Source organism: Aristolochia californica, unplaced genomic scaffold (genome assembly GCF_029961685.1).
Source record: "Aristolochia californica isolate CCGP_79_NKW_82.1479 unplaced genomic scaffold, dmAriCali1.0.hap1 SCAF_3, whole genome shotgun sequence".
Taxonomy (NCBI): domain Eukaryota; kingdom Viridiplantae; phylum Streptophyta; class Magnoliopsida; order Piperales; family Aristolochiaceae; genus Aristolochia; species Aristolochia californica.
In genome coordinates, this window is record NW_027181992.1 from 47,655,645 (window position 1) to 47,681,178 (window position 25,534).

Sequence of the window (25,534 nt, forward strand, 5' to 3'; positions counted from 1 at the left end):
ATGTTCCCGCACCTTAGGGCCGTCGCTAGAGTGGGCCGTCTCCAATGTAGGCCGTCGTGGGCGTCGGCCTCGCGACGATAGGTGTGATATTATAGTCCTGGGTTAAGTACTTACGTCTTCCGCTCCTGACAGGCAATAAAATTTAAGATTGTCGATTATAACTTGAAGCAATGTAAACTTATCTTAGTGATAATAACTATCTTGTAAAATCTTTACCTCTTTGTAACATACAAATAAATGAATTAATTAATGTAAAACATTGAAAATTATTCATTCTTCTTCTATACATATCATCATCAACCGGGTGAGCTTCAATTTGGAGATGGTAGCCAGAGTTGCTTATTCACGACCAATCGTTGATTAATGTTATCTAATTGCATTATGAAGTGTTAGTCTATTGCAACACTTTTCCAATTAAAGGGCAAGCGTATAAAATTTTAAACAAGATGTAACCAAGGAATTAAGGCAATTGTGAGTGATTCCATAGTTGTGATCAGAACTTTGGCTAATCAATTTTAGGATAAGATTGAACCTAAACTTAAAATATTTTAAACAACAAAGGAAATAGAACAGGAGCACTTCGTCTTCTCAAAGACACTAAAACATCACCAAAAATCACCCTTTTCGTAGAACATTTCAATCAGCAATTGTTACAGACCTGTACACACAACATATTTTTTTCTTTTCTTCGTAACACCAAACATGAACATAAACAATCCCCTCCCCCAGATCTACAAAAATAACAAGGAAAAAGGCTAAAAAGACAAATGTAGTAGTCCCTTCCTCTTTGATTTGTTCCAGTTTATACCCAAAGTTGCTCTAGTGAGCGGCATACTCACTTGCAGACCCTAAACAAGCATAAGGTCGAAAGAATGTATTCCCTTCATTGTTATAACCCTCAAATTTGTTACTTGCGTGATGATCTTTTCTCCCTTCTATTCTCAGATCTCGAGTCTGGATTGTCGCTTCGGTCGGTATCAGAGTTTTCCCTTTGAGATTCGATCTCCATACTGTCGGCCTGAGACCGTCTATGCCTTCTGTCCTGTAAAAAGGAATTTACAACATAAGTGCCAACCCTTATACTTGTTGCTAAACCTCAAACAATTTGAACAGTTGGACTGACTCTCACCTGGTAAAGCCCTAGAGACACAACCTAGTTGCCCAAATCAACTAGGTTTAGCAGACAGATACGGATTTAAAAAGTTGGAAAATCCACTTAAGCCTAGTACAGCCCCAGAGACACAACCTAGTTGCCTAATCACAGGCTTTCAAATGATTTAAGATTAAAAATCCACTTGAGCAGACTGAAAGAGGACAGTTTTAAGGACATTCTTACTGGTATATTGCACATTTAAAGGCAAGAACCTCCAAAGTCAGTACAACTCATGGAAAACGCAAGGATACACTTGGAAGAAGATAGCCCATTATTTGAATAAACAAATAATTAAGTTGGATGAGTGATCAACTAGGTTACTCTGTTGACCAGAAAATGGACTTTTCTACAGTATAATTCATCAAATACCATCGAACATAGTAAGTTACATGACACATGTCTTGGGGTTCTCAGACGAAGTAGTCATTGCTAGAAATGTTAAATTTACTCTGCTAAGGATTGGAACCTCACCTCACGAGGTATGGGGTATTCTTCAGATTCAAGCATACGGACAACTTGGCCCATCTTCGGTCTCTTGTCAGAATCAGGATCCACACACCTCAATGCAGTCAAGAGGGCTCGCTTGAGGGCTCTTGTCGAAGGCCTTCTCTCAATGTTTGGGTCAACCACTTCCTCAGAGCGTCTGCCGCCGACCATCATTTTAAGCCAATCAACAAGATTAACCTGCAACCATCACCATTAATTATTATAAACAACAAGGCAAAGAATAATAGGGAACAAAATTTTACCCAAGATGAGGATTGCAAGCAAGAACTCTGATTAGCTGCCTAGATTGAACTAGTGTACCAGGTCTTCTAATTAAAATAGAAATAAATTTTAAAAAAAAAACTTGGCTTATCCATGGTTATGTCTCTTCCAAAAATATGCAAAAGGCTGTAATTTTAATTTTCCTCTCTTTTTTTTTTTTTTTTTTTGAATGTTGCTTACAAGCACAGAGTGCTTGTCCAACCCAAACAAGATTTGAACCCAAGATCTTAAAAACTGGCCCTACCAAGTCAAAGGCCGAATTTCACATGGCTTCAATATTTTAGCAACCATACCTCCAGTTCCAAGACTTGATTACATTTACTCGTTCTTTTCTGTTCTGAAACTATGGAAGGTAACTTTATGAAAGTATGAAAAAGAAAACAAGAAAGGAAACTAGGGAGCAGAAGGAAGCTAATAGAAGTAGGTTATCATGAGATGACAGGGTTTGAAGGTGGTGACAAAGTGTGACACAGAAAAGACCATATATCTGCAGTTAAATCACAGAAAATACTTGCATCACTATCTCTTAGCGAATGTTATTTAACAAAATTTGTTAATCAATACCTCCTGAGAAGGGCGACTATAGTCCACAGGATCTCTCCCCGTGATTGCCTCCAACAAAACAACCCCAAAGCTGTAGATATCACTCTTTTCATTCAAAAGGCCAGTGTTTGCATATTCTGGTGCCACGTATCTATTTAGCAAACAGAAAATATGACAAAAGTAAGCTTATTGCTCATTAAAAAGCGGTAATAAGTAGGTTATAATTTTTTTTTCTGACAATGCAGATTTTCAGACGAGTGCCAATAGGCAGGTAAAAGGTTAAGAGAATTACCCAAAAGTGCCCATAACTCGTGTTGTAATATGGCTTTTCCCAGCACCAAGCAGCTTGGCTAGTCCGAAATCAGATACCTTGGAATTGAAGTCATCATCAATTAATATGTTGCTGGATTTGATGTCTCTATGAACTACCTTTGGTTCAATTGCCTCATGCAAATAGGCAAGGCTGCAGGATATACACCACTACTTTAGATGCATTTGGAAAAGGAGCAGGTTAAAACATAATAAAAAAGAGAACTGCAGGAAACTGAAACAGAACAATATCACAACTGTTTCTTTAACTGTTCCTAAAGGTCTGCGAGAGAGAGAGAATGAAAAAGACATACGCCTTTGCAGTCCCAAGAAGAATCTTCATACGAGCTTCCCAGGTAAGATATCCCTGCTGCCTCATAGCCCCATGCAGCCATTGTTCTAGATTGCCATTGTTGACATACTCATAAACAAGCATCCTGAAAATGTAAAAAAAGGACTTGAACCATGTTATTTGCTCTGGCTTTTATATCAGCAGTAACAGGAAAGAAACTAACAAAGAGAACTAGTAAGGATTTCAAGATAACATGATGAAGGGCACATGGGTGTTTGACCTGTGGGTGCCTTCCACACAGTATCCAAGGAGCCGGACTAAATTTTTGTGGCGGACGTGCCCAATTGCCTCAACTTCCACTCTAAATTCCTTCTCTGCCTGACCTCTGCAGACAATCAATCAGATGATGGGTAAAATGATAGAAAATGACAAAAGTGCAAGAAAGGAAAAACAAAAAACAGCATATTGCAAACGAAAAGACAAAAGTAACCTGTCCAAACTTACAAATTGTTAAGAAGCTTTTTAACAGCCACTGGGGTTCCATTGATCAGATGGCCACGATAGACTACCCCATAACCACCTTCTCCAATGATATTTTCCTTTGAAAAGCGACTGGTTGCAAGCTCCAGGTCACGTAATGTAAACCAATGGCCCCAACCAAGGTGAGAAAATTCTGGCAAGCCTGTTAGGGGCGATGGTGCAGTCATAGGATGTGCTGCAGCAGGTCTGTAGACCGGAACTGCCCCCGAGCTCCCTTCTTCACCCGATTGGGATCCACCATCTTTATCAACTTGATGAAATGAGCCAGAATGACTACTATTTTCCCGATTTTTATTTCCACCCATGCCAAGATGTACCAAAACCTTGTCAGATTCTCCTTGACTTGATTTCTCATGAATAGTGAGGAGAATCCCATCACGAGGGACGAAGTTGTTAGATGAGATCTGATCAACTCTTACTTCTTTTATTTCTTTTGAAACCAATGGAATACGGGCTACAGAGAGTTTCTCTAGACCTCTTCTTGATTTCCTCCTTGATATAAGGCATATCCACAGCACAGAAAGGATTACGACAATGAAGATTCCAACACCTATGCAAATTAAAACCCACACCTTAAGACCAAATATGGCTGTCTTCTTGGATAGTTCAGTATTAAGAGAGCTTCCAGCCATTTTGATGACACCAAGGTGCCTGCAATGGAAAGAGAAACAAAATCAGAAAAGGTAAAATGATACCGATGAGACTCAGTTCAAAACTACGTGAGAGAAAAAACAACATTTTTAAAGAAAACCATAAGCAAACAACAAGCTCTTTCAAGCTAATCCTTCAGTTCTTCATTCACTTTCTATTTTTATCATTTTCTTAATATTAGTATTATGGATTTTCTAATTCTCATCAACTTTAAGATTAGCATATGTACGCTCTATAAATTACAAGATCACCATTTTACTGCCACTCTGCGTAAATTTTAGAAATTGATCGCAATATTGCTAAAATTAGCAAAATATTCCACAATACAAGTGCAGAAATGACAAAAGTCATAAAGTTGAAGAAACAAAACCGTGGCTTCACCAACATAAGAACAAAAGAGCCAGGTGAAAAAGGAATTCAAAGTAGTGAATGTGTAACCACTGACATCCTCTTTGAAATTAAATGGTTTTTGATATTGTGTGAAAGAACACTAAAGCAGTACAAAGACAAATATAAAATTCTTTTTAAAAAAAGTTCAACTGATTATACAAAACCAATTTGCTGGAAGACAGACAGTCACTGTCAATGAAAAATCCATTTCTACTACCAATCTTGACACGAGATTGAAGAACCAAGAAAACAGCAGAAAAACAAAAACCAGTGCGTACCGTTCTCCAAATTCGTCCGAATCATCAAGTGAAAGAGAAGACCATATCATATCCTAATATTGCCGGCAATAACTTTGAAAAATTAGTATAAAATTTGATAAAATGATAAACGAAGCAGAGAGGAAGAAAATACGAATCATAAGAGTTGCTCCGAGTTCTCTTGCCAAATCGGTCTTAAGAAAAAAAAAAGACGCCTGTGTAAGAGAAATTGAAGAAAACAAAGCTGCATTTCTCTCAACTTCTTTCTCCAAACCAACAAACGCAATTGGGCCCGTTTCTGAAGCCAACATCACCGTAAGACAACAAAAAGACAAACAAGAAACAAAGCAAAAATGCACTAACCAAATAAAATGCTCCACCAGTTGTTCCGAATTACCTGCTCTACGGCCTCCAGATCTCCAAATCCTTCGCAATGATCAGAAAAGAAACCCACGACCCCAGATCTCTGATCAAGCCGAGCCAAACTCTGCAGAAACCACCACAACCCAACAAGCCAAAATCAACCCCATTGCGAAAATCCACAGGCGGGTGGTTGATTTCGGTAGGATGGGTCCTTAAATCTAAGCTCAGACTGACCTTTCTCGGAAACACAAACCCTAGAAAATCCTCTTTTGTAGAGTAATGGGACATGGAATTCTGGGGCAAGGAAGAGGAGAATAACAAGAAGGAATGGAGTTATCAGTGGTAGGTGATGAGATGGCTCAGAAACAGTAAAAGGGAAGCATGGAAATGGAAGGTTTCTTGGGTTTTTCTGTATTTTTTTAAACGGCTTTTGAAGACGACTGTTTATCAGAAAATTTGCCGAATTACTCACCCATTTATCGATTATTCAATCCCCCTTTTTCTCTCTCCCTCCCCCTCTCCCCCCTTTTTTTAATCTGGTCAAACACCCAAGAAAAAAAACCGATTGATGATGATGAGCACGATGAAGGGCAGTAATCAGTGAATTCAGGAGAACATAATCTGATCAGTTCGAGAGTCAAAGAAACCAGACTGGATTCCAGAAGAGTTGCTCCGAAACTACCCAAATGCCCCCGCTGATTCATCTACATCAAGGCGCATTCATTTCATAACGGTAAAATTGAGGGTGGATCATAATAGGGTGGTTGATGGTCATTTGTGAGAGTAGGAGGAGGAGCAGTTAATTGAAAAAGGCCTCTGGTAGGGTAACGGATACGTCAGTGCGTCATCCATGAAAATTGACAAAAGCAGCTCAGCCGGTTGGGTTGGTTTTGGATTTTCTCAGTCGTCCTCTGCAATCGTACGTTTCCTCAGACTGCATTTCCTTGGCTTCTTTTTCCTCTTAAAGATTTTCTCTTAATTTTGCAGTTTGAATGATTGAATAGGGATAGAAATTTCTTCATCAGAGCTCTACTGATCCAGCCATAATTTTTCATGTTATAGTAATTTGTATTAAATTTTAATTCTTATTATTTTAATAAAATGGATTTTTATTTTTATTTTCACTTTTTGCTCTGTTATCTTCGAAAATGGAGAGAGCATTTTTCCAGCTAGCAGCTCTTCTCTTCACTCCGGAGTCAAGCAACACCTCCATTGGGTCCCGCATCAGATTAGCCAGCCGATTGGTTGGAGGATTCTGTGTGGGCCATGGCTCGCAATCGAATGCCAGACCAGCGAAAGGGATGCCGCCCGGGTCAACAGGCAAGCCGCGGTTGCGGACTACTGCTCGAGTATAGAATTAGACACGGTGGGCCTACTGTAGGGTGAAAAAGACGTGTGAAACGAGAGACCATACAGTGCCCGTATACGGCCCGTGACTGGTCGGCGCCGACTCCTAAATTGCCGGCTTATAAGACAAATGGCCGAGCCAGCGACAGGATCTGCCGAGAATTTATACGTGGGGACAGTGTTAGGGTTGGTGACGCAGGGCTGCCGGCTCGACTAGGCCTTATTCGGCTCACCACTACCTGGTTTTGGTCATTTTAGTAATTATCCCAACATTGATGGGGTTTTTCAAGTAAATAACTATTGTTGCGGAGGTTATTAATTAATGTTTTTTAGTTTAATTTTTATACTACCTTATAAAATTTACTCTTTGTGGGGCCCAATATAAGTGATGAAAACACAAAAGAAAAAAAGTACTTGGTTTAAACAAAATTGAGATGGAATTATGAGTATATGATTATTTTAATAATTATTTTGGAAAATTATCCAATTTAAGAAAAATGATAATAGGATTAATTCGAATTATTTAATTATAATTTTTTTATTTCATATTTCATAATTATTATTTTTATTTTTTAGTGGATTTTAGTACTCTCTATATTTGATTTAAATTTTGAGTTGAAATTCTTAAATAAATAATTTGAAATAGGGTTTTAATGGATATGCATGAGATATCTATACAAATAAAAATTAATGAATTTCGAATCCAATTAGTGTGAAACTTCAATCGACTATATGTATATCCAATTATATGTACTGGGTGAAATTTTGAAATTACCCTAACCTTAAACATGTCCATCGAGCATCCCCCTTTAAATTTCCTCGACCGATCGAGAGTCCAATGCCCGAATCTCAATAAGAAATATTATAGAATTATATAAAATACAAAGATAAATAAATAAATAACTGCAAGTAAACCTAACAAAGTTGGATTTCCAATTTTAAAATATACGAAAATTTCCATGCTTAGAAAAATAAAATCATTTTAAAAATCATAAAAAAATAAAAATATATAGTCCTTTTCTTAGAAAAGGGCTACAAACCTTATCAATGGGGCAGCCAATTGCCACATTTTGTCCCTTTCTACTCTTCACATATAACCATCAATCCAGTTATGCAAGCTTCACATGTATTCATCAGACATTTAAAGGGACCACACCACATTCTCCACATTATAACAAGGCAAATATTCCCTATGTGAGAACAAACATTAGCAAGTAAATATTTGTATTCATCAAAATGGCAAATTCCAATGGCCACTTGCTTCCATTTAAGCTGAAAAAGTTTATGCCCATAGACTTAGCTGCATAAAAGATGATTTGAACCATAAAAGCATGAAAATGTGCCAAATGAGAAGACTAATTTAAAAGGGAAATGTATTTGCATTATTCCCAAGGAATTAGCCAATAAAAGCAGGTTTAGGTGGCAGATTACAACATTAAACCTCTCTTTTTTCTAACATTACTAAAGTGAGGTGAAAGAGTTGTAGAAGATTTGGATTGCAGTTGATTTGAGACATTATTTTCAAAAGTTAATGCATATGGCTTAAGAGGGGATGCAATTGTTGGGAATTATTGGATAGTAAGTTAGGATTTGATTGAATTGATTTAAAAAGGTTATTTCTTTTTCCATTTGCTTGTGCATTTTAATTTTTTTATATAAATAATGGTTTTTTATTATCTAATTAAATATTTTACGACAATACAAAACCAGGGTAGAGAAAATAAAGGTCGAAAATTTTACCTGTCTATGATAATTGGGCATGAAAAATGAATCCTTACACATATAAAGATTCAGACAAGAAAAACCTTTTTTATTGTTTATTGTTTAATTTATCTGCAATTATTTTATAATTTTATTTTTACTCTTTTTACTATTTATTTAAATATTTTCTTGTATGTAATTGGATCCATAAAAAGGTTAAATTAATATATATATATATAATATACATATATTAAAATTTCAAACCCTTTTCTATGTAAATACAAGATATGCTTATTGTTTATAGTTTAATTTATCTGCAATCATTTTATAATTTTATTTTTACCCTTTTTACTATTTATTTAGCTATTTTCTTGTATGTAATTGGATCATAAAAAGGATTAAATTAAAAATAAATAAATAAATAAACATATAAATATATATTTTTAATATCTAAACATTGAAGCCTCTTCAGAGAATTTATCAGGACTAGGGGTGTAAACAAAATAAGAACCAGACGGAGTAGGCTACTCTATATATTGTTGTGATTATCATTCCCGTATTTCGTATTTGTTAGTTTGATTATTTTTTAAGACATTCCAATTCCGTTTATTTAATGGGTTAATAAACGATTAAGAGGGTAAATAAATAAAAATAGTAAAAATAATATATATATATATATATGATAATACATTTTAAAATATGAATTGGATTAGAAGGAGTTTATTTTATGACATTATTGCTGACATAAATATAAGATAATACAAGGCCTTGACACATATTCGCTTCCAACATGAATTGACAAAAGGAAATTAAAGCTTAATTAAGAACTTTAATTCGGTTGGTTAGCAGCCATGTGGGTCAGGGAATCACGAGAAGAATATCCACAAACAGACCAAGGACAAGTCAGATGAAGACACTACCAGTATTTAATTTGCAAAATGAGGATTAAACAAATAAACCCATTATTAACAATCCAATTACTTCCAATGGCTCTATGTATTTGACTAATCAATTTGTTAGTTTCTTTAATGGCTCCAGCAGAGAAACTGCTGATCTCTTTCCTTCATTTTCTTCCCCTGTTTTTTATGAATTTCAGACTCTGCTCGCATATATCTTATTCTTCAGGATTGAACTGGAAATCTTTTTTATTCACAGAACATAGTTCTCTGTCCTCTGCAAAACCCCTTTTAAAAGTTGCAGACGAGGCAGAAATCAGAAACCCGTTTCTGATTCCAGAGTGGATCCCCACCATTTTCCGTTTCTGAAATTCTGAAACACCCACTATTTTTTAAATGATTCATTCTCCCTGTCCAGTCTGATCGGCTCTAAAATACACCCAGATTACCAGCAACGAAATCCATTCCATTTCTGGGATTAAACAAATTTCCAACGACAGCAAACAGGACGTCAATCTCAAAGCCAGAATGTGTTTCAGACGGAAAATTTTCGCACACGAATTCGATTGTCGCTGAAGAATCGCGGTCTCCGGTTAGGAGAAACGAACCCTTTACCTTCCATGGATTCCTCTTCACCGCTTCAAAAGAAAGACTGGCAGGTGATTTCTTTGAAGCTACAGAACAGAAATGGGTTGTTACTTGTTAGAATCCCCTGCATTTGACTCTTCGAAATGAAATCTGAAAGAGATTGGGCGGCTGTTCTATATGAAAATTCTAATCAATCCGGACTATTTGAAGCGTAGGGCTCACATAAATTATGATTTAAGTTGAGATAAGACTCCATGGTTTGGTTTTGATGTCACTCTCTCAGTTGGGGAGAGACAAGAGATATCAAACACAAGTGTCAATTGATAAGCTTTGGATAATATAGGTTTATTTGGAGAATAATTGATGTTTTGTAGGGGAGGGGGAGAAAGAGAAAGAAGTTGGGTTCTTTTTGTCGATTTTCTGGTGGGGGCCCCACTACACCCACTGATTAGGAGAGTGATTAAGGGGTTAAATGAATACCCACTTTGATGGATGATAGGTGAAGGATGTGGTTTCTTGACATGCCAACCTATTGTCACCTGTCTTGCTTATATTATCCATACACATTTAAATGTGAACTTATGTGTATTAAATTATCATGGCCATCTTTTTCTTCCTTAAATTTATATACAAGAATGCCATTATTTTATTATATTTATAATAATATTATTTATAATAAAATAAGAAAATATATCGACGATAATAAATAAATAGAGACTAAGAATATATCATGTTTTGAAGTCATTCAATTCAAATTTAATGATTAAATTGAAGACTAGGTACATGTTCAATATGACCTGACACATGAAACATACTAAATCTTAAGGGTCTCAATGTAATGGCGATATCGATATGAGCACCCCTATTTTTCCTGTCTAATTCAAGAACTATAATTTAGTTTAATTAAAATTTTGTTTAAATTTAAGTATTTCTGTTATGATCGATGTTACGATGAGTAGGATTGGAATCAGTTGGGTAAAATGGGTAATTGGTTAGATAAATGAAATAAAAAATATTATTTTAAATTTTATATATCATTCAAATTATAAAAAAAAGCATATAGTCATATGCAAAGCTTTGAATAATGTTTAATTTGATGTATAATAAAATTATAATAAGATATTATAAAGTCACTAGAATCATATAATAATTCTCATACATATATAAAATCAAACAAATTTTTTTTATTTTTATTTTTATTTTTATTATATTTTTATTATTTTTTTTAAAAAATAGGCTGAAGCATATGGTTAATAAAATTGAAAGTTTACACTTGATTCCATTTAAAATTCACATTATTTTTTATTTTTTTACTTTTTTTTGAATTCGCATTGGAGATCGTCAACTCAGGCCATTGGGCCGGCCCACGCTACATATTCTAAACGGGCCGCAGCTTCTCAAACATTTTTGAAATGATTACTGTGCCCTTCAATTACAGGGATTCTCCGTTTGTCACGTTACGAAAGGGTAATTAAGAGTCCGATCTAAGCCTTATTTCCTGGTAGTGGTTTCGCTCCCTGTTTCATCTCCCTCCGAGGGTTCAATTCTCAAGTTTGAGCGCAAGCTTTCTCTCCTATCTGAAGGTTTGTTTCTTTGTTCTTCGTATCGGTAATGCTGGTCTAGGTTGGGGAAGGCATCTATGGAGAAGCTTGCAAAATAGTTCCTATTGATGGGGATTTACGAGTGAATGGGGAAGTCCAAAAGGTATTTTACCCGCTTATATTTTTGTCACAGCGTTATTTGTTAATTCTTTAAACACGAATAGCATCTGCTGAAGTCGTAGGGGAGTTTTTTCTCTCTTGGACTCTAAATAGCTTAAGAGGACAAGACGACCATTCTGGCCGCCAAAACACATGCACCAACTTCTTTGAGACCAAAGAGTATGTAGTTCATGGTTTTTCACATTATTATCTTGTGGTTTGATTTTGGTTTCTTGGTTATAATCTCTCTCTTTCTCTCTCTCCTTCGCGTTTTCCTTTTAAAGTGTATGAGTACCTTTAATCCTGTCCTTGTCACAGCATGGGGGGATTGGAAGCAGAAGCATGGGTCTGAAAATGACCTTCCGATGCAATTTTCAGAGAAACAGGTGATTTATCGAATTTAATCTGGTATGAAGTCTGTAAGATTATAGTTATACTTAGTATTTAAAAGCAAGTGAAACTCTTTTCTGTACTTCGGTGACTTGGTTATTTGCTTATTCATCAGTTTACTGTTGCATTAGCTGTTGCTGAAGCGGCCTATGAATTCACTGGCCTAGCTGCATATGTATCTGAAACCATTACATTAAATTTCTGGTTGTTAAGTTGATCATTTCACTTGAGGTTGTTTTGGACATCCATGCCAAGGGAAGCATTCTATTAACTCGTAATGAACCTGCAGAGATAAGACAAATGCTAGCCAAAACATTTGGAATATCAAGTAAAAATTCTCATGTACTGCAAGTAACCTTAGACCATGTCCTCATGTCAAGAAGAAAAAATTTCATGTCGTTTCTGCAGGAGAAGATATATTGTTTCTGGATCGTTTCTGCAGATCCAGAATTTTTTGAAGGCCCAAAAGGAGATAAGCAAGTAAAAAATTACAAAAACTAGATATTTTCAAAGCATTTAAATATCATCTATATTACTCCTGATCATTTAAGTTCTGTTGCAGTCTGAAACATACAGAGAGATGAAAGAGGTAACTGAAGGATGTTGGGAGAACAGGAGTATTAGTTGCATTTTGTTTGTCTTTGGCTTTGAAGAATGATACTTAAGAGCTCAAGTTTTGTTTGGATAGACCTAATCCTAGTTCTTAGAAAAGTGTCAGAGGTACTCTCCTACACAGGTGGGACTGACTTTCCCTCATGTGTGCTTCCAAATATAAGGATAAATTTGGTTTGAGGCCCATTATCAGTGCTGTCTATGAGATTTTGTTTTGATACCATGATCATAATCATTCATCTAAAAAAGTCTCAAGTTTAGAGTAAAGAGAAACAAAACCCTAGTTTTACTTTTCACTTAAGGCTCTGACTGCTACCTATCTGAGAACTTCTCAATGGGCTTCTTTTTGGAAGACCAGCATTATCTGAGTCAGAAAGTTTCAATAGGGGGGGGGGGGGGGGGGGGGGGGTTCAAATTTTGAATGAAGGAGGTGCAATCTTGTAAAGAAGAAGTAAAATAGGCATGAACCCAAATTTTTAGGGGCCGGTTCCCCTCTTGTGTGCATTTATAGGAACAATTTGCTTTCATTATGATTGTGATCTATCAGGAGTTTGAGACTTTTCTTTTCTCATTTTGACTCCTTTTTGGCCTAGGGCATGGTTTCAACAGCTTAAGGGTTTAGTTGTGTTGATTTCTAGGGATAATACATACATGCAAGAGATCTTAAGGGAAGGAGAGAAAAGAGGAATTCTAGCTCTTGGGAGAGAGGGGAGAAGAAACCAAGAGAGAGAAGGAAGAGGGAAAAAAAGAGACGAATTTGAGCAAAGAGGAAGATGCTTGAATACTCTACCCCATGCCTTATATTTATAATTATGTTAAAGTGTTTATACAATGACTACAATACCTTTATGGCTACTTGTTTCAAAAGAAAAAAAAGGTAAGAGGATATACACTATCTTTTATAATTACAATTCTATGCCATCTCTTAAAAATCTGCATTCATTATGATTGTGATCTGCTAGGAGTTTGAGACTTTTCTCGTCTCATTTTGACTCCTTTTTGGCCTAGGGAATGGATTCAACAGCTTAAGGATCTAGTTGTAAACTCATCTCGCTTTTTTTTTTGTTTTAAACCTGGGCCTGTGTCTCAAGGTTTTCTTGACTTGACAGCTACCCCAAGCCAAATGTACTCTGGTTACAGTATTGAGTGGATACTTAATTGCTCAAGAAAACACTTGTAAGACCAATGACGAACTACACGTTATTTCCCTTTAAACCTCTCTATTGTTTATCTCCTTTAATTCCCCCTTTTGAGATCACATTAACGTCTTGTTAGCATCCAAAAGAGAACAGCAACAGAAGAAAGAGGTCTTCCCTCCCAGGAACATTTTTCCTCGTGATTAGACTCTCGTGCCAGTTCTCTATGATCCATATACATACCTGTTGAGCAACGATAACAAACTCCCAGAGTACTCACAGATTGTAAACATCAGAAAAGTAGAACAGCTTTGCCGAGCTAATGGCAGACCAGTTTTGATTCAAACAAATAGTTACAAGTGCTTATTTTGCTTATCTTGGTCATCGTCTCCTCTGCGAAGTCGTAACATATCAGTTTCATGCCTATCCGGATATGGATTATCTGATGCTCCTCGCAGAAAGCTTCAGCGGACATGGCAGTACTGACGAAGTCAGGAACGTGGCCAGAAATCTTCAACTTGAGTGTGTCCATGGGGACGCAGTATGTTTTGCGCCACCAATTATTATCGAGGACCCAGATGCATGAGTCCTTGGTTTGGATGGATTAGACTGTACTTGAGGCGTCCTTCCGACTCCCACAGCAGTCCATCGTGCGACGGGAGAATCGGAGTTTCCGGCAGCTTGATCAACCGAAAGGTATAAGTCCTTTGTCATCCATGCGGAAGAAATTTGCAACGTTAACCAAAGCGGGGTGGAATATTGGAACGATAACAGCGGAGTCGGTCAATTTCAATCAGTTGTTGCGAGATAATTCTAAAATCAAATGTAACCATCTTTTTGCAACACACTTGCATCTGCAACTTGATTTCTTGGGAAGCTGACGAAGAATCTTCATCAACAGATCATCCAATTGAGCCTCCATCGCCTCTACTTTGTTCGTCTGAGGAAAGAATTAAGGACGTATTCTTATGAAGAAACCCGTCTCGGTTGCCGACTGCCGAGTCGTCGCTTAGCGCAAGTTTACTGTTTTCGAAGGCTCTTGTAAATTTCTTGTAACAAACACACAAGGATTTCAGTTTGCTTTAAATTGAAGATAAGGGATCAACTGATTTCAATTTCCATCTTTACCTGGGACTCTTCAACGGCTCCATCTGGTTTTGCCACGAAACCATTACTCCTCTTTCGTGCTTCTCCCAACGGTTGGTTAAACCCGATTGAATTGGACCTGGTTAACTCATTGAGTTGGTGACCAAGTCGATTTTTATAACATTGATTGTTTTCTTAGATAATAAAAACTAGATAAGAAAAGGAGTTCCAAGGATAGTAAGCGAAATAACATGTCACCAAATAGTTCCCTAATAAGAATGGACAAAGAAATTGTAACTCTCCTTTTACCCATCTATATAACATTTCTTAAAATAGATTTATATTGAGAAGTATTAAAAACTAAAAAACCTAAAGCAATTAAGAGTGTTCTCTCTTATCATCATTCATCTATAATTGTAAAATAGAGAATTAAGAATTTTTTATTTTATTTGTAAACCCATAAGAAACAAAAATTAATATGTGGTTTCTTCGGTCAACATGAACTGATTAATTATGGTGATAGTTAGCGCAAGGCGACTAATGTTGCTTGTATTATCGATATATGTTAAACTCTTCGAGTTCAAGATTTCTTCTGGACCCGTTAGCTCAACAATCGTTCTTTTAACAAAAAAACTCAAAAAAATCATTTTTTATTCATATAAAAGTATATTAGAGCAACAAGAGCTTGAAACATTTAAGATTTTCGACGAAGGAGGGAGGGAGTTATATAGATGTATGGGTTTAAAGATTAGAGAAACACCACCCCTCAGCTTGATCAAGTTAAATTTCAAACTTCCATTGAATACGATTTTATTATTATTATTAGCCTTTTCTTGTCATCCCTACATTCTTAAAAATTTTAAATAAAAAATGAATAAATTTGACAAAAAAAATCTTTAAAATCATCACAATTACATAGAACCTTTTTAAATTAACAACATTTTATATTAAAATAAAATGACAATACTAAATTATAAATTATTAGAATGGTTCCGTCCACTCTTGTAGGCACAAGCTTTCCGCACCTAGCAGATCGATCTATTGGGTGTATTGGTTAGCCATTGTCATAGTATCAGAGCTGGGCATGCCACGTCTCGTGTTCAAATCACGTAAAAGGCGATCAAGAATGGGTAGGGTGGGTGTCAGAGTGATTTCGTCCACTCTGGTAAGTGATAGTTTTACACACCTAAAAGATCGATTTGTTGGATGTATTGACTAACTGCTGTCATTGTATCAGAGTTGGACACGCCATATCTCGCGTTTGAATCACCGTGAGAAGAAGTAGAAAATGGGCGGAGTAGATATCAAAGTGTTTCCGTTTACTCATGTGGGTTAACTTGTTTGAGTCACCGTCCAATAGTAGGCCATGAGCCGGATCGGCACGAATAATTCGAAATGGGCGGCAAATCTTGTAGAAAGTTTGAAATGACTATTTTATTCTTCTGCAATAGAATTCTGCGTTTTTCAAGTTACAGAAAACGGTAATTAAGTTCCGATCTATGTCTTATTTCCTATTTGAGGTTTTGTTCTCTGTTTTCTGTCCCTCCAAGAGTTCAAATTCTACTTCGAGCACGCGAAAGGAATCTCCGTTCTTTTGTTCATTGGAAAGGTAACGAGTTCCGATCTAAGCCTGATTTCCTTTTTGCGATTATTTGTGTTTAGCCACTCTGCTAAACACTCCGTCTTCTCTTCGTCTAGGGGATCAGTTTTGAATAGATCTTTTGATGGCTTCTCAAAGTGGTAAAGATTTGGAACTCTATTATTTGTGATTTCCGCTTTTTCTTTTCGTTTCGTTTTTTTTTTTTTTTTAATTTCTGGTTCCTTCTTCAGATGATCTTTGGTCAGAAATTATTGCTCACGAAGAGGAACAACTGCCTGTTGCAGTGGTTTACAGACGAAGGAGGCCGGAAAATTGCAACCATGTTGTTCCAATGTAAGCGTTAATAGGCATTTTAGAAAGGAATTTTACTTATATCTTTTCCTAAATCTAGTTTTTGTTCTTTTGAGCGTCATTTTCTGAAATTTTATTTCTGCTGTTTTCCAAAGCTAACTTTATCTTTTTGCTTATTTATTTCTTTACAGAAGACACTCAAATGGAAGCAGTCGGTTGAGTATAGTACTGAACCGGAAAATCAGCTGGAAGAGATCTTTATCTACCAGGTTTGCATTCAACATACACAATCAAATGTTAAAATTAAAAAAATCACTAATTTAATAGATCCTTGCACGTTTTTGTACGTCTCACTTGATGATGTGATTATGTCCATCACTAATTTATCCTCCTAGAGATGATGCTTCTGGCCCAAAGATAAGAGAAGGTTCACTGAGGGCTTTTCAAACTTTCCAGAATAGTTATTCCAAATTTTACATTAAGCACTTGTTTCTTATGTAGGTACTGCATACTCATCTCGTTGGCTTGCTTTTTAGCTCCCTAACAGACATAATAACGAACCTGTCAAAAGCCTTTAGTTATAAAACTTCTACTCTGCCTGTAAAAAAATTGGTGAAAAGGTGGTTGATTCTTTTTTATGGCAAGCAGTCGTTGGTCTACTTTAATACCTCTGATTTGGCCTCTTGTGTTGATGGTGAGTGTATATGCATAGATGTCAATTCTGGTAAACTTTGCACCAAACGGTTATGTGCTTCTCATATCTAAGCAAAAATAGCCCCTAAAATGTTCTCAGAAATTATGCACACAATGAGACGACATAGTTCTGTGAATTGAAAACATTCATTTGCATCTAACTTGGTTGCAAAATTTTCAAGTTCTCCATTATGTTTATTACTAACCCCAGACTCTAATCTAATGGTTGTATATTTACCATATTAGGGGAAGGTGTAGTGTAGTTATTTCAGCCGGAACAGAATATAGACCTCTACCAATGCCGAAGGAAGTGAAAAGAAAGCCAAGGCAAGCTTTTCCAAATGTGTGACCAATGACTCCTATACTATTTTTTCTTTCTCTTCATTTTGAATGGTTACTTAGGGATCTTTTGTGGCATGTGGTCTTACCTTAACTTTCTGGGGAATATTTTATGAGTAACTGAGCAATACCTTCTTGTGTTACAACGATGATGATATTTAATCTGAGATGTTTGTCTTGCTTTTACTGATTGGTACTTCACAGAAAAGATTTGGAGTCTATGCTCCTGATTTTAGCAAGGAGCGAGCATATTTTCAGGATGTTGACTCTTATGAATTAATGGAGGAGAGCCCCTCACCAAAGAAATATGGTGATACATGGGCCACAGGCTTGCAACAAAATACACAGTTTATTCAGGACATGCCTTCTATTTTGTGTTGGTTGATAGAAAAGAAGCTCACGTACAGTACTGCTTCTGCTGGTCTCCAAGCTAGGATATCACATACACCCATAAGAATGGCAATGGAACCTATCCCAGAAAATGTTCCTAGCATTTTAAATGAGCAGACCCCTGTGAGATCTTCTACCTTAAAGACCTGTGAGATGCTCCCATTTGATGGAAACAGCATCAGCTTATGTCCTCAAACTCATGAAGGTTGCAAAATCCTGGGGGATGCTGTTTCTAGTGGTTGGGATCTAGAAGAGGTCATCCACAAGCTCTCTTTGGGTGGAGATGAGCAGGACCCATTTAGGAATCTACTAATGGCTTGTGGGCAATCAGTTCCTGCACGCCTCTCTGAAGTGTTCTCTCAGCATTGGTTGGTCCTACATCACCCAGTTATTTTCAACTGTTTTTTATCTTTTATTTTTTTGTTTTTTCCAACTCTGGTAGAACAAGGCTTATTGGAAAGTGGATCTTTTCTTTAATATTTTTAACAGTGACTTAAGTAGTATCGTCAAGATTGGGGAAGGCACATATGGAGAAGCTTTTAAGGCTGGTGGTTGTGTTTGCAAAATAGTCCCTATTGATGGTGATTTACGAGTGAATGGGGAAGTCCAAAAGGTAATTTACCTACTCATAAATCATCTTTGTCACAGCATTATTTGTTAATTCTTTAAACATGAATAGCATCTGTGCCTCTCAGAGATCTGCTGAAGTTGTAGAGGAAGTTTTACTTTCTTGGACTCTAAATAGCTTAAGAGGACAAGAAGGCCATTCTGGCGGGCAAAACACATGCGCTAACTTCATAGAGACCAAGGAGTACGTAGTTTTGTCAAGAACATAGCTAATTGGTGTTTCACTTTCTTATCTTGTAGTTAATTGGACTCCTCGTGCATTTCGTGGTTTGATTTGTTTTCTTTAGTAACAATCTCTCTCTCTCTCTCTCTCTCTCTCTCTTTTCTTCTACAGTGTACGGGTATGTCAAGGTGCTTATGATCCTGTCCTCATCAATGCATGGGAAGATTGGGATCAGAAGCATGGGTCTGAAAATGATCATCCGAAGGAATTTTCAGAGAAACAGGTAATGTTCTCATAAGTAGTTTTGGTATGCGTTTTGTAAGATTATGTGTTATTTTCATTACTTAAAATCAAGTGAAACTTCTTTCAGTGTTACATAGTATTTGTCCTGGCGGATGGTGGCACAGACCTTGAAAACTTTGTACTCCTAAACTTTGATGAGGCTCAAAGTCTATTGCTGCAGGTAAGCAATTTAATGCTTTTCTGTTCAAACTTAATGGCTGTTAGCTTCTGTGACCAAGTAATTTGCTTATTCCTCAGGTTACTGGTGCGTTAGCTGTTGCTGAAGCAGCCTATGAATTTGAACATAGAGACCTACACTGGTCTAGCTGCATCTCTGAAACTATTACATTAAATTGCTGGCTGTTAAGTTGCTAATTTCATGTGAGCCTATTTTTGTATATCCATGACAGGGGAAACATTCTATTAACTCGTAATGGGCTTGCAACAACAAGGTTTGGTGTTCAGGGAAGAGAAATGCTAGCCAATGCATATGGGATATCAGTGTCAATAATTGATTTTACCCTTTCCCGGATTAACACTGGTAAAAAGTGGCTCCTCCATTGCAAGTAACCTTAGGTTATGTTCTTATCTCAAGATGAAAAACTTTCACGTGGTTTCTACAGGAGAAGCTATTTTGTTTCTGGACTTATCAGCTGATCCAGAATTATTTGAAGGCCCTAAAGGAGATAAGCAAGTAAGAATGAACTAAAACTAGAAGTGCTCAAAGCATTTAAATCTTGTTTATATTCTTCCTGATCATTTAATTTCTGTTGCAGTCTGAAACGTATAGGAAGATGAAAGAGATAACTGAAGAATGTTGGGAGGAAAGGTATATTAATTGCATTTGTTTATCTTTGGTTTTGAAGAAACACATTCAACTTAAAAGCTCAAGCTCGGATTGCAGTCCCAACCCTAGTTCTTAGAAAAGGTGTGAGTCACTTTACTACAGATGTGGGACCAACCTCCCAATCATGTTTTCCAAACATATGGATAATAATTTCAGGTGGAGGACTATCAAACCTACTTTGAACCATGAAGGTAAGAAAGCTCAAGTTTAGAGGGACTAGAAACTCTAGTAATTATAGAAGATTGTGCACCACTAGGTCCACTACTACCATTGTGAGGCATTCTCCACAGGTTCATATTTTTGGGACTAGGGAGAACAAAGAACTGATTTTCCTGTGCATGTAGGAACAATATGTCTGATAATATAGGAGCTTTCATGGTGGGTATTTTGTAATTTGAGTAAACTTTAAACCCTTTACTTACTTACACCCATTTGACTAGTTTATTCTACATACCTAAATTACCAAACTATCATGATCTGCCATAAATGTGGACCTAATCAAAGTTGAGTTTGAGGCTTGTTTTATCTCATTTTTCGTTCTTTTTGGTTAAAGGCATGGGTTCAACAACGCCTGTTCTTTTCAGTTTTTTATCTTTCCATTTTTAATGCGGGCATAGGTGTGAAGGTTATCTTTGACTTTGACAGCTATCCCAAGACAAATGTGCTCTGGCTACAGTATTTATTGGATATTTTGCTGCTCAAAAAGACTTTCGTAAGTCCCATGATGAACTACATGTTACTTCCTCTAACGTTAATTGTCGATGCCATTTTTTGACATGAGCTAATATTAACATCTTGGTGGTATCCAGAAGCGAACTGCAAAAGACGAAAAAGATCTTCGCTCATTTAGGAAGAGTCTGAATTCATGCAATTCAGCCAAGGATGCGCTTTTAGATCCTTTCTTCAGCAATTTATGGGTCAATTGTGACATATGAATGGGTTACATTGAAAGAGTAACGTAACTCGACTGGTCTTTCTCATGTAAATTTGTACCTTAATGTATTTAATTATGGCATCTTCCATGTTGGCATTATAATTTTCTGAAAAATAGTTCTCAAATCTTTTTCAGTTATCTTACTAATGGTATACCTGAAGAGGATTTAACTTAGGTTTTATGTCATTTATACATGGAAGTTTCATCTAAAACAGCCCGTGCAGGGTGAAGTCGAGAACACTCCATGCAAGCCACAGCTCGGTTAAGATGTTTTCCTCGTACTGAGCTGTTCAAAGAACCTGCCAGAAGCTATTTATTTTCTCGGAGTGCTATTAGAAAACAATTCACAGAGATTAGCAAGTGTGTAAAGTGTAAGGAAAGGTGCCTCAACCCATACAAAAACTAAGTCTTCGTTGGTTCCAATCACACTTCCCAATTAGGATATAGACACATTTCCCTATTCTAATTTTATCTTAAAAGTATATGTGCTGCATGTCTTAAGAATATCGCATGCATTACGAAAAGCTACATGTGCTATGGATTTCAACAGCTTTCCGCAGGGAGGCGGGTCCTCAAACATTTCTGAAAGGAAGGGAAGAATCTGGCAAATTTTCAAGATCAAGTTACTCGAATTCAGCGCACGTTGCATGAACAATGTGCATGCTCGGCTGAAGCAAACATTGTTCACAAGCAACGCTTCGTCTTCGAGGAGGGCCACAGATTTGTCTTTTACACGCGGCGCCGGACCAATATATTTTTTAAGGGAAGAATCTGGAGACTGCTAAGGTAAGCAATTCAAATGCAGTGCGCAATGTGGGGTGAGATCAGAAAGATGGTAACGTAAAGAAGTTGGTTGCTTAGACATATCCATTTATCTTCTTCATCTCTTTGCTTTTTGTGGGGTTTCTTAGTAGACCCTTTTTATCTCCTCCCACAATGATCTCAGTTATCACAGGCAACAGCGCCCCTTCTTACCGGCTCTCTCTAGCTTTCGGTGGTTAAGCCTTGCTTGGTCAGAGCATCTTTTGCTTGAATGTAGACAGGTCAGGATCTTTTCAAACACGAGCAAGGGGCCCTCAACAGGAGTCAGGGATGGAGCCCCTGAAAAAAGGACAGGAAAGGTGGGTCAATCAATAGCAATTTTCTGTCAATAACGAGAAAGTTGTCGGGGAGGAAGATGGAGACCCGGCAGTATTTACAGAACTGCGGAGTGCAGTAGCTTTCGTGGCTTGACATGGTCTTCTGATAAATGGGTTTGTTTGTGGGCGGCAGTGCATGTCACTGGCACATGGACACTCATCTTTGTCTGCAGTATAGCCAGCCAAGTCTCTCAGAGCTCCTGTTCGGGGCATGGAGAAAGTGGGAGGAGAAAGGGCTTTAATGTTGTGTGACTGGACCTGGCTTTCATACTTCGTCACAAAGTAATCTCCTTTTCATCTCCAGCAATTCAACTGATCTTTATCTTTCCGCTTTTCATTTTTTGCTCCTTTCCTTTTCTTTTCTTTTGTTATCTAATTCCTCCTTTAAGCTTTACTAGTATATACTCCTTCGTTCTTTCTACGCACTCTAGGACCTCTGCTTTCTGCAGTAATCCACTCAACAAGCACTGTCCCTGTGTCCATTGCATAAAAAATCAAGTTCAGTTGGGTCTTCTCCACAACCCACAAAAGATCCTATCGTTTTAATGGCTACCAAGGCAGCTAAAATTCTCTTCTTCTTCACCATTGCACTGTTCATAATATACTGTTCAGGTAAGTATAGCTCAAGACCGCTGCTCTGTTCTACAAATGTTTGAGAATGAGTAGGAGTATTGGACGTCAGATTCATTTTTCTTATTTGGATCTTTTGAAAACGTATAGAAGCTGGAACAGAGAATCTCTCTCCCTTCTCAAAGGATTTTTTCCATTGTTTTGCTCGAATCTGCTCTTGAAATGTTTTCGTTTCTTCTGTTTTCCAGGAACTCATGTCGGATTCTCATACTATGCAAGGAAAAACAGGGGATCTTCATCACTTGCTGAAACCATCTCTTTTCTAAGGAAAAACCAGGTTCCTTCTTCTCAGATGAAAATATCAACTGCAGGTCGAAGTGTTCTACTTTCACTCGCAAACACTGGCATTGAAGTCCATCTCTACGTGAATGAAACCACTGTCAATCTGTCAGCATTAAAAGATGAAACCTCAGCTATTACATGGCTCAACACCAACCTCGTCACCTACCTTCCTCGCATAAACATCACCACCATCGTTTTCAACATAGGTAAATCTGTTCCTGGCTGCCCACCATCCCTTCTATCCGCTTTAACTTCGATCGACTCGGCCCTGAAAACCCTCAATCTAGACAACCGAATAAGCATCTCCATTTCAGTCTCCTTGTCGAACTTAGAAAATTCAGACAAAAAGCAAAAGAAGTATTTACAAAGTGCTATATACTGTACTAAAAAATGGGGGTCCTTCGTGTCAGTAGAGACTGAAATTAAAGGACAACTTAGCTTGGGCGATCACTTCGTCGGATTGGTGATGGAAAAAGTTATATCAGCAGCTACCCTTCTTCCACTCAGAGACGTTCCCTTGGTTTTGAATGTGAGAAGCTCCGTCTACCCGAGCGCGGAAGAATTTGCAGGTTTCAGTAAGAAAATGAAGAATGCTCTGACAGTGGACAGGATTTCTCGATTATTCGTAGAGATCTCTCCGATGGAAGAGTTCGAACTTAATGAGCTCAACAGGGAGAAAGAACAGATATTCCCTTCTTTACGCAGACAACTCGTCCAATCATCCAAGACTTTCGTCCATGAAATCATCAACCCACCAACAACATTCGTGCCTGCAACACCTCTTACAAATCCGGTGACGACTCCGGGTACAGTCCCCACCGGCCCGTTCGTCTCTGTTCCTTCTAATAGCCCTGTCACCGTTCTGCCCACTAACCCCGTCACGACACCGATCACGATTCCACCGACTGTTCTGGTCCCTCCTCCGGCTGCCATCCCGGTAACAAATCCGGCAACTTCCCCGCCGGTAACAAATCCAGTCACTGCTCCGCCGGTGACAAATCCTGTAACTACGCCAGTGACAGTGCCTGAGACTCCACCGATGACGAACCCGGTGACGACATACCCTTTTCCTCCGCCGGGAGGCACTCCAGTGGAGACACCGGTCACGACACCGGTGACGTTTCCGGGCCCGCCACCGGGAACTACTTTGTCGCCGGTAGTATCGGGGCAGAGCTGGTGTGTAGCGAAAATGGGGGCAATGGACACTGCGCTTCAGATGGCGCTGGATTATGCGTGTGGGATTGGCGGGGCCGACTGCTCTGCTATTCAACAAGGTGGCCCGTGTTATACTCCGAATAGTTTTCATGATCACGCTTCTTACGCGTTTAACAACTACTATCAGAAGAATCCTACTCCGACGAGCTGCGATTTCGGAGGAGCCGCTATGCTGACCAATATTAATCCAAGTAAGTTCTAATGTCAGAGCTTTGTCTGTTCTCTAATTTTGTTATAGACACGGCTGCCACTGGTCCAGTGATTGGACCAATTACTTCATACGGTGTGATAGAACCAGACTCCACATTGCATACAGCTTATTTAGTCTTGAGTTTAGGGATTTCTTGGATCAGCTATTAACCAAACTGGTTCAAGATAAGGTCTTCTGGACCGTTTGATCTAGAAAATTGTACATCCAATCAAATAACCCAGTCGAGCATAAGTAGAACCAGATCACAAGTTGTTGGGTAATACAGGGATAAGAGGCAGATCAGGCTCGTTGTTGACAATTGAGATCAACCAGTAACTTTTCTTACAGTTAATAGCCATTGATCGGTGTCTCGAACAGTACAAAAGGTTAAAGGCGTAATTTCCTAAACTACCCATCTCTATCTTCTTGGAAACTGTCTGACGGTCTTTCACTTTTCTCCAGGCTCTGGATCGTGTGTCTACCCGTCATCAAGGTGAGATCCCCTTCTGAGACTCCACAAATTGATTCTGCTGAGGGAAAACTTTTCTTCGTGACATGACAAATTCTTTGTTGCAGTGGTAGTTCCGGCTCGCCGTCTTCAGTGTTGAATACAAACAACTTCACTACCACTACTTCGATATTTGGTTCCACGCCTCCAGGAGTGACAACAAGCAATTCAGCATCTTCATCTCTCAGCTCCATGTTGGTGATTGCATTAGGATCACTAGTTTCGTTATTGATGAACGAACAGCACTTCACATGTTCTATATTCTAATAGGAAGAGTTAAAAGAGCTAATCAACCGAACAATCCCACAGGTAGAGTTACGAATATTTTGCTTGTATATTTGTAGAACAAGGACGACTGAATTTTATGTTTTTTAGTGAACTAATTGACTTTACACAAAAGTGACATACAGCCAGATTTCCCTGAGACATTAGCACATTCATGATCTGCTAGGAACTGTTATTAGAAAAAATATATGGACAATACACGGAAATTATGACATTATATCACTATACAGAGACCATATCGTTGCAGTAGCTAACCGCTATCATAAATTTCCAGTTGCTACGAATTGCAGGTCGAGTATTTCTACTTGAATATTGAGGTCATGGCAAGGAAGTACCTGACATATGGCATTACAACAACCTAAGCAGACTGCATCAGCTCAAGAATTTACAAAGCAGC

At 37.8% G+C, this 25,534-nt stretch overlaps 3 protein-coding genes across 7 annotated transcripts; 2 read left to right on the forward strand and 1 right to left on the reverse strand.

The window, feature by feature from the left end:
• Window positions 1-589: 589 nt before the first annotated feature.
• Window positions 590-5,934, reverse strand: LOC137958756 (probable receptor-like protein kinase At5g18500). Of its 5 annotated transcripts, XM_068805872.1 has the most exons (10): window positions 5,301-5,934; window positions 5,058-5,201; window positions 4,925-4,977; window positions 3,570-4,256; window positions 3,346-3,450; window positions 3,088-3,210; window positions 2,757-2,927; window positions 2,486-2,615; window positions 1,625-1,837; window positions 590-1,042 (listed from the first exon to the last, which is right to left on the reverse strand). In XM_068805872.1, the coding sequence occupies exons 3-10, from the start codon at window positions 4,972-4,974 to the stop codon at window positions 908-910; spliced, it is 1,614 nt and encodes a 537-aa protein (XP_068661973.1). In that variant the 5' UTR covers window positions 4,975-4,977; window positions 5,058-5,201; window positions 5,301-5,934; the 3' UTR covers window positions 590-907. The 5 variants fall into 5 exon arrangements, with proteins under 5 accessions (XP_068661973.1, XP_068661974.1, XP_068661975.1 ...); XM_068805873.1 differs by lacking the exon at window positions 5,058-5,201; XM_068805874.1 differs by lacking the exons at window positions 5,058-5,201; window positions 5,301-5,934 and adding an exon at window positions 5,267-5,281.
• A 10,313-nt stretch (window positions 5,935-16,247) lies between these two features.
• Window positions 16,248-22,453, forward strand: LOC137958359 (serine/threonine-protein kinase haspin homolog). The gene is made up of 16 exons (XM_068805328.1): window positions 16,248-16,331; window positions 16,421-16,462; window positions 16,553-16,655; window positions 16,805-16,882; window positions 17,553-17,649; window positions 17,850-18,403; window positions 18,525-18,648; window positions 18,731-18,846; window positions 18,997-19,108; window positions 19,196-19,288; window positions 19,366-19,427; window positions 19,518-19,648; window positions 19,731-19,801; window positions 19,884-19,936; window positions 20,600-20,666; window positions 20,764-22,453. The coding sequence occupies exons 2-16, from the start codon at window positions 16,447-16,449 to the stop codon at window positions 20,887-20,889; spliced, it is 1,803 nt and encodes a 600-aa protein (XP_068661429.1). The 5' UTR covers window positions 16,248-16,331; window positions 16,421-16,446; the 3' UTR covers window positions 20,890-22,453.
• A 12-nt stretch (window positions 22,454-22,465) lies between these two features.
• On the forward strand, window positions 22,466-25,497 carry LOC137958358 (glucan endo-1,3-beta-glucosidase 3-like). Its single transcript, XM_068805327.1, has 5 exons — window positions 22,466-22,639; window positions 22,846-24,345; window positions 24,807-24,837; window positions 24,921-25,161; window positions 25,412-25,497. Exons 1-4 carry the CDS (start codon window positions 22,573-22,575, stop codon window positions 25,117-25,119), a joined length of 1,797 nt encoding a protein of 598 aa, XP_068661428.1. The 5' UTR covers window positions 22,466-22,572; the 3' UTR covers window positions 25,120-25,161; window positions 25,412-25,497.
• Window positions 25,498-25,534: the final 37 nt, after the last annotated feature.

What these genes read in the sequence shown, in the direction of transcription:
- LOC137958756 (XM_068805873.1), bottom strand. Translation starts at nt 4,974, where the DNA reads ATGATATGGTCTTCTCTTTCACTTGATGATTCGGACGAATTTGGAGAA. An exon ending in TCGGACGAATTTGGAGAACG is followed by an intron (nt 4,257 to 4,924) that starts GTACGCACTGGT and finishes TTTCCATTGCAG; the next exon opens with GCACCTTGGTGTCATCAAAA. An exon ending in AATACCCCATACCTCGTGAG is followed by an intron (nt 1,043 to 1,624) that starts GTGAGGTTCCAA and finishes TCCTTTTTACAG; the next exon opens with GACAGAAGGCATAGACGGTC.
- LOC137958358 (XM_068805327.1), top strand. Translation starts at nt 22,573, where the DNA reads ATGGCTACCAAGGCAGCTAAAATTCTCTTCTTCTTCACCATTGCACTG. An exon ending in GTTCATAATATACTGTTCAG is followed by an intron (nt 22,640 to 22,845) that starts GTAAGTATAGCT and finishes TCTGTTTTCCAG; the next exon opens with GAACTCATGTCGGATTCTCA. An exon ending in GCTGACCAATATTAATCCAA is followed by an intron (nt 24,346 to 24,806) that starts GTAAGTTCTAAT and finishes ACTTTTCTCCAG; the next exon opens with GCTCTGGATCGTGTGTCTAC.
- LOC137958359 (XM_068805328.1), top strand. An exon ending in GAAGTGTTCTCTCAGCATTG is followed by an intron (nt 18,404 to 18,524) that starts GTTGGTCCTACA and finishes TATTTTTAACAG; the next exon opens with TGACTTAAGTAGTATCGTCA. An exon ending in GCCCTAAAGGAGATAAGCAA is followed by an intron (nt 19,802 to 19,883) that starts GTAAGAATGAAC and finishes TTTCTGTTGCAG; the next exon opens with TCTGAAACGTATAGGAAGAT.